Below are 20,290 nucleotides of genomic sequence, written 5' to 3'. Positions count from 1 at the left end.
GCAGTCCTGGGATAAATTTTCATCTTCAGACAAGGTCCCCAAAACTGCCTTTCTGTTAGTACTCAATCCTAATTGCAGGGTTCATCTTTTAGTGAGGACATATTTGTTGAAATAGCCATATAAAGTTGCTTTTCCAGTGATCTCTCTCTCTTATTTTTAGATGGCAACAAACCAAAGAACCTGAATGTCACCATTACTCTGGAGCTTGGGAAAGATTTCCATTCCAACTGCATGCAATCACAAGAGGAGACAGAGCTCATCCAGAGGACAGGAGAAGTATGGTTAGAATTGTTGTGGAGGCCATGAATGTTCACTGCAGAAACCCTAAACGTGTATCTTGTGAAGAGGTTGCTACGATCATTGTAAACAGACATTTGCAGATTTTACTGAAAAGGGAGAAAGACTGGCTTGTGGACATTATTCACTACTAAGAAGCATCAAATCTAGAGTTGAACATGTTAATCGAGATAACATGTTCAGGGAAACTTAGTGAAACAAAGAGAACCAGGAATGAGGAAGACTGCAGTCCCAACAGTAATGCAACCTCACCTAAAAGTTAGATGCCTTGTGGATAGCTATGGTTATATTAATTGGCAGCCAGTTGAACTTCCTGAGGGGGAAATGCCAGCTTCTTTAGAGGAAAAGAAAGAAAGACCTGGAGCTGTGGAGAGACCTGATGTGGATGACTACATGTGCCTCACATATATTTCTCAGTGCCAGCTTATCAACAGTTGTCCCTCACTTTCAGTAGCTGAAATTCAGGAGCAGTGGCCATTCTTGTTTACTCAGAAAGGTCTTTCAAAATCTCACAGGTATTGATATCAGTGAGCGCTTAAGTCAGGCCCTCATAACAAAAGGCAGAAGGATTGTTAATTATTTCTCCAGCCAGAAGCTCAAATGGAACCTTGGTATAAGGACACTCATCCAGCAGAAAGAAAGTGAGGGAGTTTTGACCAACAACAAGGTTGGCACAGCAGCCATACTTCTCATGATGAAGTATTACAAGGAAGATGAAGACTACTCTTTGTTTTAGCAGATGTAATCTTTTTTCATACAGCTCTATGTTTAATGCTGTTGCTGTTGTTTTTTTGTTACATAAAATGTCTTGGTCATTTTTCTGGCAGGAAACATCTACCAGGATGTCCCTTGAAGCAGAGAGCAACCTGCCAATCACCCCAAGGCTGATTATGCTTGGTAAGAAGTCATTTATGAAATAGAGCTGATTAGACCATATAAAAATTTCTGTTTGGCACAGGAGCTTTTCGTGGACACAGGCATCCAGTCTCTGTTTTGTTAGCTCAAATTTCTGTAATTTCCTTTATAAACCAAGGTTGTTGGACATGTGTCTCAGTGAATCCAGCAAAGTAACAATATCAAATTTCACATTACATATTACTAATCAACATAGTAGTCTAGCTACACCAACAGCAGGAATACTGAAGTCAATACTGTAAAGTTTAACAGCAGCACAAACTATAAACTCCAAAATAACCATACAGTTGATTCATCTCTGGTAATTTAATTGGGCTGACTCTTTGTTAGGTGTGTTTAATGTGCAGAATAATTCCCAATTATGTACAATTATAATATGTTAAAACAGACTTATGTACATAAGGCCATTAATAATTAACTGTATGTAGCTATTTGCTTTATGACTATCTAGACAGTGTGAAGAAGTGAAGTATTGAAATTATTTTATGTTGCATAATGACAACATGTTGCCCCTATACATTTAAGGACAAAGCTCAATGACCGCCACCTGCTGGATGGTGAGTGCAGAGGGGCGTGTAATTGTTGAGCTGGACAAAGAGAACACCTGTGCTGATGCGATGTCAGTCTTCTTTGGTTCATTCTATGTATTGTACCTGGAATACCAGGAGTCAGCGTGTGCAACATTGGAACTAATTCAGAGGTATGTTTGAACAGTTAGCTAATAGTGATAGATGATGAATAAATTATCCCTAAGTAACTCATTATTTCAAATCACAACTCAATGTTACTGTATGTTACTATTTATTATGGCATGTTTTAAGGTTTTTTTGTAAGGATAAACCCTGAAGAAGGAACAAAATGTACCTCCAAGGTTGGGACAAGGAGACAGACCAGGACCACTGTGAAGCGAAAGGTTGTTCACATTGATTAAAACATAAAATTATTTACTTAATCTGTTTATGAAAGTTCATATGTTTTTTTGTTTACAGATCCAGTGTGATAACTGCAACCGCTGGTTCCATTCTGAATGCCTGGACATGATAAATGAACAGCTCAGCAGTGCTCAGAAGACAGAGTGGAAGTGTGTGCTTTGTGTAACCTAATTCCACATGCAGTGAAAGCTACTTGAATAATCTGCTTATAGTTGTTATTGGTGTTTTGAGAAACACATGTGTAAAACACAATGTGTATAACATTCTTGCTTTGTGCATGTACTTTAAGTATTTCCTTTTTGATTTTTTGGGTTGATTTGTGTGATGACCGATAATGAATAACAATATATCTAAACTGTGTAGTAGTAATATGAGAAACCAGTAATCTGAGAAATGTAATTTCTCACCCTGACCGGTCGAGGCAGATGGCTGCCCCTCCCTGAGCCTGGTTCTGCCGGAGGTTTCTTCCTGTTAAAAGGGAGTTTTTCCTTCCCACTGTCGCCAAAGTGCTTGCTCATAGGGGGGTCATATGATTGTTGGGTTTTTCTCTGTATGTATTATTGTAAGTTTTAACTTATTATGTAAAGTGCCTTAAGGTGACTATTGTTGTGATTAAGCACTGAATAAATAATGTCTAAAACTAAAGTTGCTACTTGAGGTGGTGTGTGAATGACATTTTTTAAAAATGTAAATTTTCTGTGGAAAGAAATTTCTTGTAGTTAAGCAAATACTTCAATTAACTCATTTTGTTCGGTAATGGATTAGGATTTAATTTTATCAGAAAACCATACAGTAATTTTGGCTGTGGATGACAGGGTGAAGAATCAGAGTCAGAATCCAGTGAAATATCTGTGTCACCTCTTACAGTTTTCCTGTAATCTGAGCTCAAAGATGAGGATATTAAAAGTACAGTAGAGTAAATTGTGCAAAGTTTGCTAACAATTTTCTCCAAAACCGTACAGTAATTTTGGCTGTGGATCACAGGGTGAAGAGTGGGGGTCACCCAGAGTCAGAATCCAGTGAAATATCTGTGTCACCTCTTACAGTTTTTCTGTAATCTGAAGTCAAAGATGAGAATATATAGAGTACAGTACAGTAAATTGTGTAAAGTTTACTATCAATTTTCTCAAAAACCGTACAGTAATTTTGGCTGTGGATCACAGGGGGAAAAGTGGAGATACACCAAAACTGGGAGTGGATTGTGAAGTAAAATAGTGTCAGGACACAAAAGACTGCGTTTCTAAGCCGGGCTTCACCCATATTGTAATATGCGTAAGAATAGTGCAACAACATTTTAGGTGCGGCTGGCGGTGCGGCTAGCTTGACTGTGACTTCGTAAGTGAGGGCTCTCTTGACCGCAGTGTTGCTAGGCAACCTGAGCAGCGCGATGAAGCCAGACCTTCCCATTTCACCAGCCGCTCACTTCCGCACTTCTTGCAGTTCGTACTACGAACCGTGCGGTCGCTGGACTGGGACACAGCCACAGTGTTTCTGAAGCAGCGTGTTGCTTTGACTCAGCTTCTAGCGGGGTATCACTAGTCGTGGGCGCTTAGAGTCATACAGTTCTCTGTTCGCAACAAAAACAAAAAAGGGTCCACAGGTGGAGATGGGTGATGAAAACTAAGCAGCAGGCAGGTGAGTTCTTACACTGTCCCATTTTGTGAATGTGTATGACGTTTTGTGATACTTTAATGCTTTAAAACTAAAGGCAGTCCTTTGAGAGTGGGCTCTTTTGTGTATCTGATCTCGTACATTACTGTTAGTGTGCTATGATCGCTTTATTCTTATTATCCACAGAAAATAGCCATAGCATAACCATCCCTGAGCTGATGGTTATTCAACATGGATATCAGTGACATCGGTGACATCCACATAAAAAGAAAAGTTTCTAGCACACTAGAAGCTTATAACTTGTTTGACTTAGTGATATGAAAATAACCCCGATACTTCAGCTGCTTTGGCAGCTCAGTGCTGTATTTGAATTTTGTCAGTGTTCATCTGATTATCTCAACAGACTTTCTGTAAGTTTGAAAAGACTCTTTGTGTTTTTGGTGTTTTAACTCTGTGTAACATCAGCAGCCGTTATAGATGTGTCAGTGTTTTCAGTCAGAATGGATCCACGTTTAAAACTTGGTTGTGGGCACCTCACCTGTGGCTTATCTCCTGGCCTTACACTTTGTCATACTGTGGTATACAACTTAAATAACAGGAATAGTAAGGAATAAGTAATTGAAATGAATAAATAAAGAGATGAAAGAAACAGCTGAACAAGAGGAGCATATAAAGACTTTATAGGAAAAGCTAAATGTCTTTGACACCACTATGCTTGCAGATCATAATTCTGATTGCAAACCTGCCAGACAGGACAGGAAAAAGGCAGTTTTAAAAGAAGCTTCTGGGATCATTTTTAGTTTGTGAATAAAATACAGACCTTAAGATTTTATACACAAAGAAATTTCATGTTGTCCAGTTTATCTGCAGAACAACCAGTCAGAAAACAACATAAACTTGAACTAAGACGGGTCATTTAACATGAAATTTGAACAATATCAATTCAAATAAACTGACTAAAAAACTCACAGTATGTTGCATGAAGTTATTTAAGTCTGTTAGACTCAGTGGGATAATTGTAATTAATTTAAATGCATGATTATAAATAACCAGAATATCAGGGCTGGAGCTGTTTTCCTCTGAATAGTTTTATTGTTTCCTTTTTTCCCTTTACAGTGAGCCTTTAAACTGTTGAACTGTTGTGAGGGTTTTATATGAAGACATTTGCTTCTTTTATTATCTTTGCCCTGACAAATTTCTTTTTCAGTTTGCATAAGTATCTTCGTCGATTAGAGTTTTACAACATTTATCAGAACATATTCATAACCTATGCAAAAACATTAGCATGAACACAAACCCCCCTAAGTCTGAACACAGTCCCCGAGGTCTGCTAATGTGAAACACCAATGTGTTTCATACTAACAACAACTTTTTTCCCTCTTGCGTTATACAACAAGCTTGACAAACTAGCTCAGTTTTCACTGCTCTGACAGCAATTACTAGCATTATCAAGTAGACGAGCTTCTGTGATTCAACATGTGGAACCCACAGAAGATGAAATGCAGTGTCAAAAGGTTTTAAATTACTCCTTTAGCATGATGGAGAGGAGATGTTGAATTCAGTTTATTTAAATAGGGAAGAGGACCAGGTGCAGGCTCAGAAATACTTTAGGATTAGCATCACTGAGAAATCACTCGGCTGTTTGAATGTAATACATTCGACCATCTGTATGCCAGGATTGAATGAGGCGTTGAGGGTAAGGCCAGTCCTGAGGAGGAGAATGGAAAGAACAAGATCTGGGCAATCAACACCTATGCCCTGCCCGTGATCAGATAACTTGCTGGGATTAAAAAGCTGACTAAAGGATGAGACAGCAGCCACTGACATCAGCAACCTGATCTGGCTCGCTAAGCAGAAGGAGGGAGGGCGAGGACTATTGAGTGTCAGAACCACAGTCCAGGATGAAAACACACAGATCAACAACAACAAAGAAGTACATCAGGAAGATGCCCCCCACCAATCACATGCTTAGTGATGTATAGAAGCAAAGCAGATGAAGATGGCTGTAGTGATAGATGTAACCAGTACCAAGGGCACAGAGAAGAGCTCGAAAAGATGTGGAGGGTGAAGGTAACAGTGGTCCCAGTGGTAATCAGAGCACTAGGCGCAGTGATCCCCCAATCTAGGCGAGTGGCTCCAGCTGATCCCAGGAACAACATCCAAGTTCTCTGTCCAGAAGTCCTAGAAACAGCAAAGATACTGCACAGGACCCTTAAGCTCCCAGGCATCTGGTAGACCCGAGCTTGAAGGATATAGGCCGGTTAGGGTGAAGAACCTGCCTTCACTTTAAAAGTGTAATGCCCTTCATTAACCCAATAATTTTTTTATTACATTTTTTTTCCAGAACTTGAATAAGCCGTGAGTCCTGCAGGCTAAGCGTAAATCAGTCAGGACGCATTTATCCCGATGTCCTCCTGTCAGCATTCAGCTCTCTGCATCTTGGTGGTTTTGATGTATCTGCTGTGCACTTTATGCCCAGGTGAGTCTCTGTAAGATGAAGAACCTGTTTATTGCGATTCATCTGTGAGAAAAGTGGACAGTCATGGTCAGAACTGTCACCTCAGAGCAGAGGTTGTCTTAACAGCTTGAGAAGGAAGGCACTAAAGGTCCCTCTTTAAATACTAGGGCTTAAAAAGCTGAGACTCTCGACCATTTGGTTTTAGACCTGAAGAAGTCCAGTTGGCTTCTTTTCAGGCTCCTAAGATGACCATGACCTGCATGACTTAGAACCTACCTCTAGGCTGGAGCTTATGCCAGCTGTGGTAGGGCAAAATGCAGGTTGCCAACATGAAAAGACAGACAATAATTCACACCTACAAGCAATTCAGATTCAACAATTAACCCAGCATGCACTGGTCTTTGGACTGAAACCCACTCAAATTTAGGAAGAACATGCAAGCAAATCAGATAAAGTTCTAACTCTCTGTGCAATGAAATGTGCATTTGTACACTAGATTAGCATTTAACCCTTTAAAATTGGTTGGAGCTGGCACGCTCCATTTTGTGTAACTATTTTTTAAATCCCTGTAGAACTGCAACCACGTAAGCTAGCGCAATAATTATTTTTGCATATGAAACCGGAGGAGTTGTACTTACATCTTATGCCATCAGCTTGTCCTTGGTTACGGTTCCTTCCACATATAGCTTTGCAAAAACTGCATAAAAAGCGCTTGCAGCAACAAAAACATAATATTCCAGAAACACGCTTTGCCAATCCGATCAGCTGTTTGTAACACTTCTTACGTTGGAATAGACGTCAGCGCGAACTATCGCCTGTCCGCCATTACTTGCCCGAAACCGGAAGTGACGTCACTTTGGCGGAAATGTAGTTTTTTACCATCAGGGCCTCATTTGGGGCGACCGTGGCTCAGGGGGTTGGGAAGGGGGTTGGGAAGGTCCGGAAGGTCGCCGGTTCCATCCCCGGGCTCTCTGTCCTGGTCGTTGTGTCCTTGGGCAAGACACTTCACCTCCTGCCTACTGGTGTTGGCCAGAGGGGCCGATGGCGCGATATGGCAGCCTCGCTTCTGTCAGTCTGCCCCAGGGCAGCTGTGGCTACAACCGTAGCTTGCCTCCACCAGTGTGTGAATGTGAGAGTGAATGAATAGTGGTATTGTAAAGCGCTTTGGGTGCCTTGAAAAGCGCTATATAAATCCAATCCATTATTATTATTATTATAAGCCTATAGAGATTGAAAATGTGACGTCATTCAGGGGTAAAACCGCAAAGGATTCTGGGAACTTGTGGCAAGAGGTACTAGCGCATGCAGGCTTTCAACTGAAATCAGTTACACAGCGATAAAATAAACACAAAAAATGGCAAGAAGCTGTTGTATTATTAACTGTAATAGCTGGTCGCATGACAGCCACGGGAAGCCGACGGGTAAAGAGATCAGTTGTTATCGGATTACATCGTTGAAGAGAAATTGTTCAAGTCATGTTTCCGAAGTAACAAAGAGCCACGGATGGCCTGGATTGCAGCCATTCGAAGACCAAATATAACGTCCCAGAGCACTCCAGCTCACATGTTAGTCTGCTCCAAGCATTTCCACAAAGGTCAGTGTTTTGTAGTAGTTAATACGTCATTTTTCATAACATAATTGGTGATACAGGTTACAAGCAAGTCTGGCGCTGAACAGAAATTGTTGCGCTATGCTCCTTTGTTTATTGTGCATAAATAGTGAATTGTCCTGACACAATATTGCGTTTTGCTTCTGTTATTACCATGGTACATTGACAAAAACATTTTTATTCACAGGATAAAACAGGTTTTTTGTATCACTAATTGCCCAGTACGATTACAGCGTACAATATTATTGTCACAGCTACATTTCTGTAACGCGTACCAGAAATTATTTCCACTACTAATTAATTACCGTTGAGCTCAAAGGTCCTATTAATAAACGGTTAACGAATGTGTATTTATGAAGACGATTTGTGAGACTGGTAAACTTACCTTTGTTCGTACGATAGTCTTTCGTTCTACACGGTGCATTTCAAGGTCCTGTACCCATCTGTCGGTAAACTGTACCTGGGCTTGTTGCAGTGACCTGAAGTTACTAAACTTCACGAGTGTATGCACTCACTCCAAGAACCGTATAATTATAAATATGAGCGTGGTGAAAGTTGGGAAGCACGCTAATGTCTTTTGTCCACTCTGTGTGCTCGTAAGGGTCTAACCCTTTCACTCCTTTGATTTTTTCCTCGTATCTTTTCTTTGACTTTTCATCAAGTCTGTCTTTGTACGGACCGGCATTGTTCTCCTTCGTTTTATACATAGCTTTTTTGGGGGGGGCAAAGAAAAAGCAAGAAGGTATTGGAACCGGAGAATGAACGTTTTGCAGTGCTGCAAATGCTTGCATTTGATGCGGTACTTGGATTGTTTTGCCACGAGTTCCCGGCATGCAATGCGCGAAAGTCACGTGGTCTGTCGATCTCTATACTGGTGTTTTTAAAAGTTATGTTTGACTTTATGACTTTCTGTGTCGTTTCTGGGACGCTTAGAACTCAAATTGCACTGCTGGAAATAGTTTGTTTTGATGTATATGCTATTTTTTTTGTCAAATTTGCATTGTAATATTTATTTTCGTTTTTCCTGCAATATATAAAAATTGGTGTATTTCGAAAATAAAACTATGAAGACACTCAAAATACATTTCCTGTGGTGGGAAACTATTTTGTGCAACTTTTTTGTATTTACAGTTTTGAGGGATAAGCCTCTTAAATTTCTCTAACTAGAAATATATGTTAAAAAAACAAAAACTATTTTCAATTTTCTTTGTAGTTTATTGCACTTTTTTTGCAATTTATGTTATTACTATGCACTTAATGCATGCATATTATTAAATTTTGGGCTATAATGGTTGTATTGATGTATAGCAACTTGAAATGCTCCCAAAAATGGCACTACAGCATGTAAAAATATAATATAAGCTCTGGCGGACTTGGTTCTATGGTAGGTCTTAAAGGGTTAATCTTCCCTTGCCACACACAGCCTGAGGCCTGGCTGTTACTGGGTTTACTGGGTTATTCACTATGGACACACCGAGCTAAACCACAAACCTGTCCTGTCGTCCTGCAGGCAGCAGCCAGTCTGTGAGGACCGGCTTCATCGGTGGTGAGGTCCTCCTGCCCTGCGTCTACTCTGAATGGCTTTCCGAGCCGGTAACCGCCTTCTGGAGGGACAAGGATGACAACGTTGTGTTGGACATCATCAATGGCAAAGAGGATAAAATGGATCCAAAGTTCAGAGGTCGCGTGTTCAGCTTCCCAAACCATTACCAAGACTGGAAACCTCTCAATCATCATAAAGGGCCTGAGGGCGGACGACGCCGGCCCGTATGACTGCGACATTCCCAAAGTGGACTATCAGACCAAGATGACTCTGAAAGTCACAGGTCAGTTCAGCATCACAAGCACCTTATTAGGAACACCTCAGTGTTTGTGCAGCAGCAGCTCAGGGGTCTTTGAAAAGCCTTTGAAATATCCTCTGAAACAGTTTGATTTAGTTCAGTTCATGTTAGCCTTAAAAAAATCACTAAACTTTTTCAAAGTTGTCCTAATTTTCTGGAACCTTTCGACACTCAAATCACTCCAAATATAACTTGGTAACAGACCATCAAAGGTTTGTATTCTACACACGTTGTGTTCATTTTCCATTTGACTCAAAGGTGTATTTTATGTATTAAAAGGAAGGTTAAGAGGATATGAGAAGAAAAAATATGAAAAGACAGTTACTCTAACTTGTGCTGAGTCAGATTGTGACTGTTTTTTCTCTTTGTAGACACAAGTATTTCAACCATGTGCAGTGGTGCAGTATACAGTCAAGCAAGACAGCGTTCCTCCAAGACCATGGTGCCACACATACAGGACAATCAACACAGGACTACATGAAGTGCAAGTGTGCAAAAATTGCAAAAAAAAAAAAACCCAAAAGAAAGTGCAACACCAGAACAGAACAATACAGACATTGGAACTAACATTGATACTAAACCACTGCAACAATGACAGTGGGTTAGTGCAAAAGACTGAGCATTGTGCAAAAAGTAGCTTGATATATGCATATATGTAAATATGTAAGTGTAAGCTAATTCTGTTCTCAGTGCTGTTTCATATAGTCCTGGGCATCCTGTCCGAAAAGAAAAAAACAAGCTCTGAATTTGTTTGTATATATGTATATATATATATATATATATATATATATATATATATATATATATATATATATATATATTGATTATTTCCAGATTGAGTTTGCTTCCTTCAGTTTAAACATTATTAGTCGCAAAGTTCAGTTTTTTCTGACCTGACTCAGTTTCAGTTCACTGTACTGACCTTCACACTCATGATGATGATCTGTGCTATGTTCATTCAGGTGTCTGTCCTTAAAAATAAAAACTTTCAGCTCTGATTAAACTGATGTTTGTTTGTTTTGTGTTGCAGAGAAACCTTCTGTTAAACAAATGTTCAAGACTGGAGACCCTGTGAGTGTTTCAACTCGTGGTGGAGCAGTAACCGCCTCATCAATCCACCTCCTGACTCTCCTCTCTGCTCCTCTGTTTGTGCTGTTCTGCTCTTTGAAGTAGGCACAAGTTGGGTTTACCTTCAGTCATAAATGATATACAATCACGTTGACATTCCACACTGTGAAGGGATGATAAATCACAGACCTCAAGCCTTTCTGAGTTTGTGTTCTTCTCATGTCTGTGTAGATTCTCTCTGGATACTCCAGCTTCCTCCCACAGTGCAAAGACCTGCATGCTGGGTTAACTGGCTACTTTAAACTGGCTGTATGAGTGTGAATGGTTACTTGTCTCTTTATGCTAGCCCTGACACAGACTGGCAACCCCACTTCTCAACCTGACTCTATCGATAGGCTCAAACCCCCAGGACCAAAATCCAGCACGGGTTAGCCTCTTTTATTTTGCTTCTCTTATTGGCTGATGTTTGCTGTCAGTGATAAACATTTGCCACTAAGATGGAACTTATGTACATCTTACTTGTACAGTAAATTATCCACATTTATCTGTCGTCTTGGATCAGTTTTCATTGCAGTCATAAAAGACTGTGGAGGAAAGTGAGGAAAGTTTAACACTGGTCACTTATTTTTCAGGATGAAGCTCTTTAGATTGCTTGGAAAAAATCACCCTGACGTGGCAGCTCTGTGTGTGAAGTTTGTTAAGTTTACCTTCCTACCAGCGGTGGTAATTTTTGCTTTTGTGTGTATTTGGGAGAAAAAGTCAAAAATTTCAAAGCCTTTAAGTTTGAGCTACGAGCATTTAAAACTTGATGAACCTTTAAAGTGTCAGAGCCACCACATGGTACTGTTACCAATAATAATAATAATGATAATTACAAACTGCTGTGATGCTGCAGCTGATTTAAGACTCAGTGATGTCGATTGGTTCAGAGAGCTCCTGACATCACAGATGATTGGCTGGCTTTAATGGAAAATTTTGTACAGATTTGTTTTTTCTGCTACATTGAAGTGAAAAAAGATGCACTGACTATTTATTCATTTATATGTTTATTTAATTATTTCTTTAAAAAAATGTGCAAAAGGAAAAAAAATAAAAAGAAGAAAGAAAGAAACACACACCAAAAGTTCAGCAAATTCTTCGCACTGATTATTGCAATCATTGCAGGAAAAGCGGTGAAAAAGATATTGCACTTTACAGAAACATTTGAATGTCTCACTGCACGTATTGTTTTGTTTTAAATACTTGTTTTAAATACATTATATTGACTGTGAAATGTTTGTATTGTGCTATTTAAGGTGTGAAGGAAGTCAGTTTGCTCGCATTAAAAAATACATTATTGATTCTTCAGTTGGTTTGAGTTTCAGTATGTTGAAAATTCTTGTTTTCTGCTTCGAACAGACTGCAGTTTGTTAGTGTTTAAAGTTCGACTGAGCTGTAAAAACACTGAACTCTTTGATAAAAATGTGTTTGGAGAAGTGAAGGTGTATACCTGGTGACACATCCAGCTTCTGCATTACCCTGGAGATAAATTTTCTTTCCTTTTTTTGTTTAAACTGTGTCTACCGATTCTGTGTGTGTGTGTGTGTGCATATATATATATATATATATATATATATATATATATATATATATATATATATATATATATATATATATGTATAACTCAGTCCACACTCAGCCCTTCAAGTCATGCAGGATCAGTAAACACCAAATCCTACTGAAGCTAGCTGGGTTGATCACACTGACAAAGATGAAAACTGCACTGAATCCTGTGAACTTCAACAATCTTTCTTACCATTTTAACTCCTTTTATTTAACATGACTTTTTAATTCAGTGGAAATTTGCATCTGGAAGCAAGAGCAGCACCGCAAGAAAAAGAACAATATTCTGTGAGCTGTGCTTTTTTCCTTAAATTAATTTTAAGCCTTAATCCAGCTCATATCTTTATTTGGATTCATAAGATTGTACCAAACTGTCTCATAAAATTATTCTAGCTCTTCTTTTTAGCCATATGTGGACAAGCAAACACTGGGTCCTTTTTGATAGGTGTCTTGATGTAAAGATGGAATACTGACAAAATCAGTGGCTTGAATATTCCTTAGTGGAATAATTAGCTACACTCGTGGCATTAGAAGCAGACAGAACTTCGTGTGGGTGTTTTGTATGATTTTTCTCCAGTTTGATTCAATTCCTTCAGTTTAAAGATGTTTTCTTCCTTGTTTTTTCCTGTTTCCCGTCTGCCCACATTTTTATTTCAGTATTTCAGTGTCAGGTATATTTCAAGAAGCAGCAGTAGTGTTAAAAACAGAGTGGATCAAACAGGAAACAGCCCATCTACAGCTCAAACACTGACTATAATGAGCAGTTATTTTACTGTGGAGATAAGAGAATACGCTCCTTCTGGCAGGTTTCAGTTCAAATGATCTTCACCAGTTCGGTGTTCCAGTGTTTCTTTACATGTTCAGCTCTGATTAAACTGGAACTTTTTTGTGTTGCAGAAGAACCTGGTGTTATTAAAATAACAACTCCACATCCTGACCTTGCTACGATTAGTGGTGCAGCTGTAACATGCTCCAACCACCACCTCCTGGTTCCTCCTCTCTGCTCTGTTTGTGCTCTTCTGTTCTTTACAGTAAACACAGGTTCAAACTTAAGTCAGGTTTAGCTCAATTACACCTTAAATTACACAAGTATTGTCTTGTTTAAATTGCCTTTATTAATAAATAATTGATATCTCTGATCTGCTATTTTATATTTCCTGCTAATGTTGTTTCTGATTCAAATAAGTACAAAATATCCTGAACACTCACAGTTTGAGCACTTTATAAACAACCATTAAGTGGCACTTTAGTAGCTATGTTAATATATTAATAGAGCGACCTTTGTACAACAGTGAAGTAGAATTTCATAGAATTGTTCTTCTATTCAAGTCTTTTTACTTTCTTACTTTGAGTACATTTCAGAGTTACTTGTCTACTTGTGTAAAAAAAAGTTTCTTCAGTATTTTAACTTTTACTGGAGTATTTTTTATCACAGGCATTTGCACTTCTACTTAAGTACTTTTGCCACCTCCTGTTTTTAGTTTTAGTTCACTAGAATAATTCTGCTCGTCATTCATCTGATGCTGAGCAACGGATTGTTCGCAAAATGTTTCATTTCTGTAAGTTTTCTTTGTTACTTTGTTTAGTTGATATATGATGGAGGTAAACACACAACCAACAGCACAAAGCAAAGATGAAAAACAACACAAAGAGACTTTAATGCGATTGCCACGATGATTTTACTGTAGAAACTCAAACGGGTTGAAATGGACGTTGCAGCCAGACCGCTCATAGGTTTGTTACCTCTTGAAGTTGTCTGGCTGCTGGACTGGGGTCAGCGTTCATTAAGCTTCATCAACACTCTGGGTTCTTAGCTAGCTTAGCGTTAGCATGTGTTAGCATGGCTGAAAAGCTCCAAAGCTGTGTTAGCATCAGAAAGCAGTAGTTTCTGTTCTGAACAGAGTTTGCACTTTACCATCGTGCTCTCGTCCTTTTATAAAAATAAAATTTATGTCCATCTCTACGCTGCAGACTGTTACACTATTTTCCTCCTCCAGCACACAAACTGAAATCAGTAAAAGTAAAAGAGAAACCAAGAAACAGGCAGACTAACAAATCCAAGGAATGGAACTGATACCTGATACATACATCTGGGTGCATTGTGGGAAATGTAGGAAAAAGTAGCCTGTGTAGGTTTTCTTTTCTTTTCCTCCGTCTGTGGTTGTTTTTTAGAATTTACCTTTGTTGTGTCGCTAAGTGTGATATTGCAGGTTCATCTCTCATTCGTAATAAAAACCCGACTAAAACTAAATAAGACTAAACATTTCTGTGCAGTTTTCTTTTGTTCTGCCACAAGGAGGAGCCACTGCATACATGCTAATGATGGAGATGTTTAATTATTACATAAAAATGTAGTATAGCGGTAATTTTATGTATTTATACATCTTTTTTATTCAATAAAAAAAATCACCTGATCATTGTACCCTTAGTTCTGGTCCCAGTAAATCAGGACAGGTGGCCAGCGTGGAGTAACTTTCAAAATGTCCACAGGAGATTGCTGTAGACCACAGGCACTCATAGGCATTGGTCCTGCTGACAACAGGAAATAAAGCCGGTCTGCGCTATGGGCTGAATCATTTTTAACTGTGGATTTTAACACAATGCAATATATTCAGTTTTAGAGTTTATATTCAATATAAATTGTAGCTAGGGTGACATTGTTAATGCTGGCTTATTTTAATAAATAAATTGTCATATACAAAACTAGGGTGGCAAGAGATTATTTTAGGTGGCACATGCCACCCCAAGCCACCCATGTAGATCCAGCCCTGAGTGTTAACGGGTTACGGGATGAAAAAGTTAGCACTTCTTCAGATTGAATCAGAATCCAGAAGCTGCTGAGAAAGATTGCATTTTTTAAATAGCAATGGGCACTTGGCTAGCATTTTTTACAACTGAAGTTCTGTCATCTCCAAGCATTGGTTTTAAGACACAGCCGTGGTTATGGGCGGAGACCAGATGGATAAACAAAATAAATAAGTAAAGTAAGGCAGGACAGCCCTGCTGGGTATCACAGCTCAGCTCTGGGAGGATCCATTTTTGTCTCAGCTGTGACACCAGCAGCAAGTAGTATGGTCATCCTCAGAAGTGTCTGTCAGTGCTCGCCTCTCTGCAGCTCGGTGATGCTGCTGTGTCTGCTGTGCAGTCTGAGTTCAGGTGAGACTATATTTTAAAACCTGTTTACTGTGATTCATCCTTCCAGCTCACAGACTCTGACAGCTGTGAGGTGAGATTAGTACACACTCTCTGATATAAGTGCTGTGATTCATGGGGGGAGAATGTTGAGCAGAGAGATCACCAGGTGTGAGGCTGGTGGGCTTTATTCTATTCTATTTGTTGTACCTAATTTAGGTAGAATACTTCAATTTGTTTGCAGGTTTTTGTTTGTTTTTTTTATCTCAGTTTTAGCTCTTACCACTGGCATCTGAGGCATGCCTGTTGAAACTGTAGCGCTCTCAGCTGTAATTAGAGGTCTGGATCTGTGGGTGAAGATCAGCCCTGTAATCTCTGCTGTAATTATGGGTTTCAACTTGTTTTTCTTTGGGTTTAGATGGGGTTTTTCCTCTTCAGTTGCCAGACAGAGTTTGCAAACTTTAGTTTACTGTTTTCTTTACTTCAGTGATGATAATGTCGTTGATGCTTTGACTCATGTCATTGCATCAGGCCAGGTTCTTCCGAGCAAACAGGGGAAACATGCACAAACAATGTCTGTGTGGAACTATAGGTCTATTACTGTGCATTAGAAAGTAGCCTTAATGATTCAGTAGTTCCCACTGATCACATTATAGTTATTTTCTGAATGTAAACACCTCGTCTGATTGTGATTTCTATTTAATATATACATAAAAAACAAAAACATGTACAGCAACAGGACTTCAACTCAGGGTATTGTCGGGAGCAGTTTGCAGTGTGACACAGCAGGAATGAGAATCAGAACCTCCACATGGAGGAGTTTAAGTATTTCTGGGTCTTGTAAATGAGTGAGGGGGAGCTGGAGATCAACAGACGGATTGGCGCAGGTGCAGTGATGCGGACACTGTACCGGTCCATCGTGGTGAAGAGCTTAGCATAAAAGCGAAGCACTCAATTTACTCAATTCAACCTACGTCCCTACCCTGAACTATGTTAATGAGCTTTGGTTATTGGCTGAAAGAACGAAATCCTGGACACAAGTGGCAAAAATGAGCTTGCTCTCTGAAGGGTAGCTGGCCTCTCTTTTAAACATGGAGTGGATGAACTGGCTCCACACTGAATGGAGCAAGTTGAGGTGGTTTGGGCATCTGATAGGAGGCCCCGGGGCAGACCCAAGACACACTGGAGAAATTATCTCTCCAGCATGTCCTGGGAACACCTTGGTGTTCCCCCTTACAAGCTGCAAGAGGTGGCCGGGGAGAGGGAGGTCTGGGGTTCTCTGCTTAGGGTTTTGCCCCCACTGTCCAGCCCAGGATAAGCAGAAAAAGATATATGGATGAACGCACATCTACAGCAATATGAAACAGAGATCGGAGAGTGAAAAATTTTATTTCTCTAAATTCAGAAATAGGAACTAGTTTTTGTTTCCTTTGTGAACAGCAGAGGGTTAAGATCCAGTTTTGTGAGTATGTACTTGCATGTAAGTGAAAAGCAGAGCTGATCAAGGCATCTGTTGATACTGTGATGCACAGAATAAAGAGGCTGCAAGGTGGCCAAGAATCGCTGATGTATATGTTTGTGTGCCTGAGAGCATTATATCTGTTTTGTCCAGCAGAAAAAGACATTACATTTGATTTCATCCATTGGTCTGTGGGGTCCTTATGGCTCTATGAAATGTTCATCTTTGTCTTTCTTCCACAGCAGGTCTTTTTGTCCTGTCTCCTTCCTCTCATCCCCAACCAGTCACAGCTGACGGCTGTCTCTCGCTGTGCCTGATTCTGTTGAAAGTTTCTTCCTGTTAAAAGGGAGTTTTTCCTTCCCACTGTTGCCAAAGTAGTTGCTCATAGGGGGTTGTCTGATTGTTGGGCTTTTCTCTGTATCATTCTAGTGTCTTTGCTTTACAGTATTAAGCACCTTGAGGTAACTGTTGTACTGATTTAGTGCAATATAAAAAAAACATTGAATTGAATGTGTCACAGTTAGCGCTGGCCAACTGTGGGTGTGTGGGGAAGTAGGACCCAAAATGCAGAACTCTTCAATGCAAGCAGTGCGTTTATTTACAGTGACATAACTAATACACAACAATAAATCCCCAGTGTGTTCCCGACTCCCGTTCCGTGTCTTCGCCCTACACCCATGCTCCGTGTCCCCATTCCCTATGTACACTGCGTCAGCTGCTTCCTCGTTTCCACAAATCATCCTGGGAAACACACACACAAAGGCGGCTGTGAGTACCTTCACACAACAGCAGACTGGCACTTACTTCGCACATTTGCTGAGAAACTGACGGGAAATCACTCAACAATCCAGCGTCGAGGAGCTCTCAGCCACACTGCCTTGTAGCTCCCTCGATGATGGTTGATCAGCTGCAGGTGTGTGTGATCATTTCCTCAGGTGTGGCCAGCCACCTGGTAGGGCACACCCACCAGTCCTGAAGACTCCTGTAGACCAGTGCTCAGTACACACAGACACACACACAGACACAAACCAGGAAGACGAGGGACAGCAGCACCAAAAATACACATGTCCATAACTGCTCAGGGACCCTGGGTCACTCAGATCCAGGACCCTGACAGAATGTTAAATGGATTAGGAATGGGCTGACACTCAACTTCATATATGTCAAGGCAGACAATTGAATACTTTGGGGAATGTAGTGCACCTCATCTATACTCAGTTTACAAATAATTCAGTGTATAATAAGAATATAATGATAGAATCTGTATGGATTTCAGTTACAATGAAGTCAAGTCTGAAAATCAAAGTGTAGGAGGAACTTTGAAGGACTTGGATTCAAGTTTGAAAAATGTGTTCGTAGTCTGCAGTCTTTGAGGCCGTTTAAAGTCCAACAACAAAGATTTAGAGTTGAGCAGCTTCTAAGGGATAGCAGTAAAGAACTGCTTCTGTTTGAGTGAATGACCTTTGCTATGAGGTGTGAGCCATTCAGATTCATCACAGCACTGAGTATTCATTAGGCAGTGCAGCAGCAATGGAAAAGCCAGCATCCAGGATTGGAGCTCAAGTCTTTTCATCATGATGTGGAGGATTTTAATGATAGTAAAAAGTGACAGGCCTCTCTATGTTTGGAGAAATTCATAAGTTTTTGCTGAGTTTTTTACTTTGTCCACCAGCAGAAGAGCATCCAGTAAGTGTTGATTCGGCTGTGTTACTGAGGTCACCAAATGTGCTAAACCAAAGAGCTGTGGTGGCGCTGTGCACAGGTAACCTGTTACTCACCTGTCCTGTTGTCCTGCAGGCAGCAGCCAGTCTGTGAGGACTGGCTTCATCGGGGATGAGGTCCTCCTGCCCTGCATCTGCTCTAACCAGCTGTCCGAGCCGGTCACTGCCTTCTGGAGGGACAAGGATGACAAAGTTGTATTGGACATCATCAACAGCAGAGAGGATAAAATAGATGCAAAGTTCACAGGTCGAGTGTTCAGCTTCCCAGACTATTACAAGAACGGAAACCTTTCCATCCTCATAAAGGATCTGAGGGCGGACGATGCCGGCCCATACGAGTGCGACATCCCCAAAGTGGACTATCAGGCCAAGATGACTCTGAATGTCACAGGTCAGTTCAGCAGCATGAGCACCTTATTAGGAAGGTGGAATACAGACAAACATCAATAGATTAAATGTGCTACACCGGAACGACTGCTTACACCTGTGGCATCAGATGATCCTTTAGCAGACAGAACGTCTTGTGGGTGTTTTGTATAATTGGTCCTTGTGTTTAAAGATGATCTATTGCTTGTTTCTGATCAACTCACAAATTATATTCCTGTATTTCAGTGTCAGGTTTATTTCTAGAAGCAGCAGTAATGTTAAAAACCAATTGGATCAAACAGGAAACAGATCATCGAGAGCTTACTGACTCACTAGAATGCATGGTTAATTTACTGTACCACTAAGAGGATGTGCTTCTTGTAGCTGGTTTCAGTCTAAATGAGGATCACTAGTTCAGGCTTTCTTCCTTGAAAGAAAAAATAATAATTTATGTTTTTTTGGTTTGTTTTTTTCATACTGTCAGCTCTTATTAAAATTATGTTTTGTATTTTGTGTTGCAGAGAAGCCCACATCACATGGTGCAACTGTAACCTCCTCCAGCCACCACCTGGTTCTCCTCTCTGCTCCTCTGTTTGTGCTTTTCTGCTCTTTAAAGTAAATGCCAGGGCTGGACTGGTAATCTGGCATTTCCCAGTGGGCCAACGGGCCAGCTTGAAGTGCTGCTATGCACCCACAGTACAAGGACGCACAACAGCCCATTTGTTCATTTTCAGTCACATCTTTTAATGTAACCGGTCCCTTCCCTACCTTCGCTGTGCGCTCACTTAGCTAGAAAAATTTAGTGTGGAAGAAGAGACTAAAAGTGGAGCTGAGAAGCTGAGAGAAAACAATAAAAAAAAAAGAAAAACTAAAAATAGATGCAGCAAATGTGTCAAAGTAACAAACACGTTAGCTGTCGGTGCTACTGCACCGTGAACAGCAGTACCAGCAATCAGAGGTGGGACGTAATTACTTTGTTACTGTACTTAGGTAGAGTTTTTAGGTATCTGTACTTTACATGAATATTTATTTTTCTAATTTCTGACTTTTACTTCCTACATTTTTAAACAAATATTTGTACTTTCTACTCCTCACATTTTTAAAATAGACTCCTTACTTTTGTTTCAACAGTATCATCAATAGCTGTATACTCAGGGGTTAAAGTGGGCCGGAAACAGTGCAGGTGTCCCAGCAAGTTGTACTCAGCATCTAGCTAATGCTACAGAATAGGAATAATCATAAAGGGAGTAACGTTTCTCCACAATTTAACATTTCTACA

The 20,290-nt window shown here is 40.1% G+C and overlaps 1 protein-coding gene and 2 pseudogenes across 2 annotated transcripts; all 3 read left to right on the top strand.

The window, feature by feature from the left end:
* Nucleotides 1–455: 455 nt before the first annotated feature.
* On the top strand, nucleotides 456–1,069 carry LOC118454733 (uncharacterized; annotated as a pseudogene).
* A 2,473-nt stretch (nucleotides 1,070–3,542) lies between these two features.
* LOC148096041 (uncharacterized) lies at nucleotides 3,543–11,991 on the top strand (annotated as a pseudogene). Its single transcript, XR_015717198.1, has 5 exons — nucleotides 3,543–3,779; nucleotides 6,100–6,234; nucleotides 9,333–9,648; nucleotides 10,694–10,832; nucleotides 10,963–11,991. The product of XR_015717198.1 is annotated as an uncharacterized LOC148096041 (transcript).
* Nucleotides 11,992–15,373: 3,382 nt separating this feature from the next.
* On the top strand, nucleotides 15,374–19,733 carry LOC148096040 (uncharacterized). Its single transcript, XM_087836515.1, has 3 exons — nucleotides 15,374–15,489; nucleotides 18,722–19,036; nucleotides 19,533–19,733. Exons 1-3 carry the CDS (start codon nucleotides 15,405–15,407, stop codon nucleotides 19,628–19,630), a joined length of 498 nt encoding a protein of 165 aa, XP_087692641.1. The 5' UTR covers nucleotides 15,374–15,404; the 3' UTR covers nucleotides 19,631–19,733.
* The last annotated feature ends 557 nt before the right edge of the window (nucleotides 19,734–20,290 follow it).

The sequence above is a fragment of the Neolamprologus brichardi genome, chromosome 23, assembly GCF_056152115.1.
Source record: "Neolamprologus brichardi isolate AB-2024 chromosome 23, ASM5615211v1, whole genome shotgun sequence".
Lineage (NCBI taxonomy): Eukaryota > Metazoa > Chordata > Actinopteri > Cichliformes > Cichlidae > Neolamprologus > Neolamprologus brichardi.
This window is presented reverse-complemented; position numbering and strand designations above follow the sequence as displayed.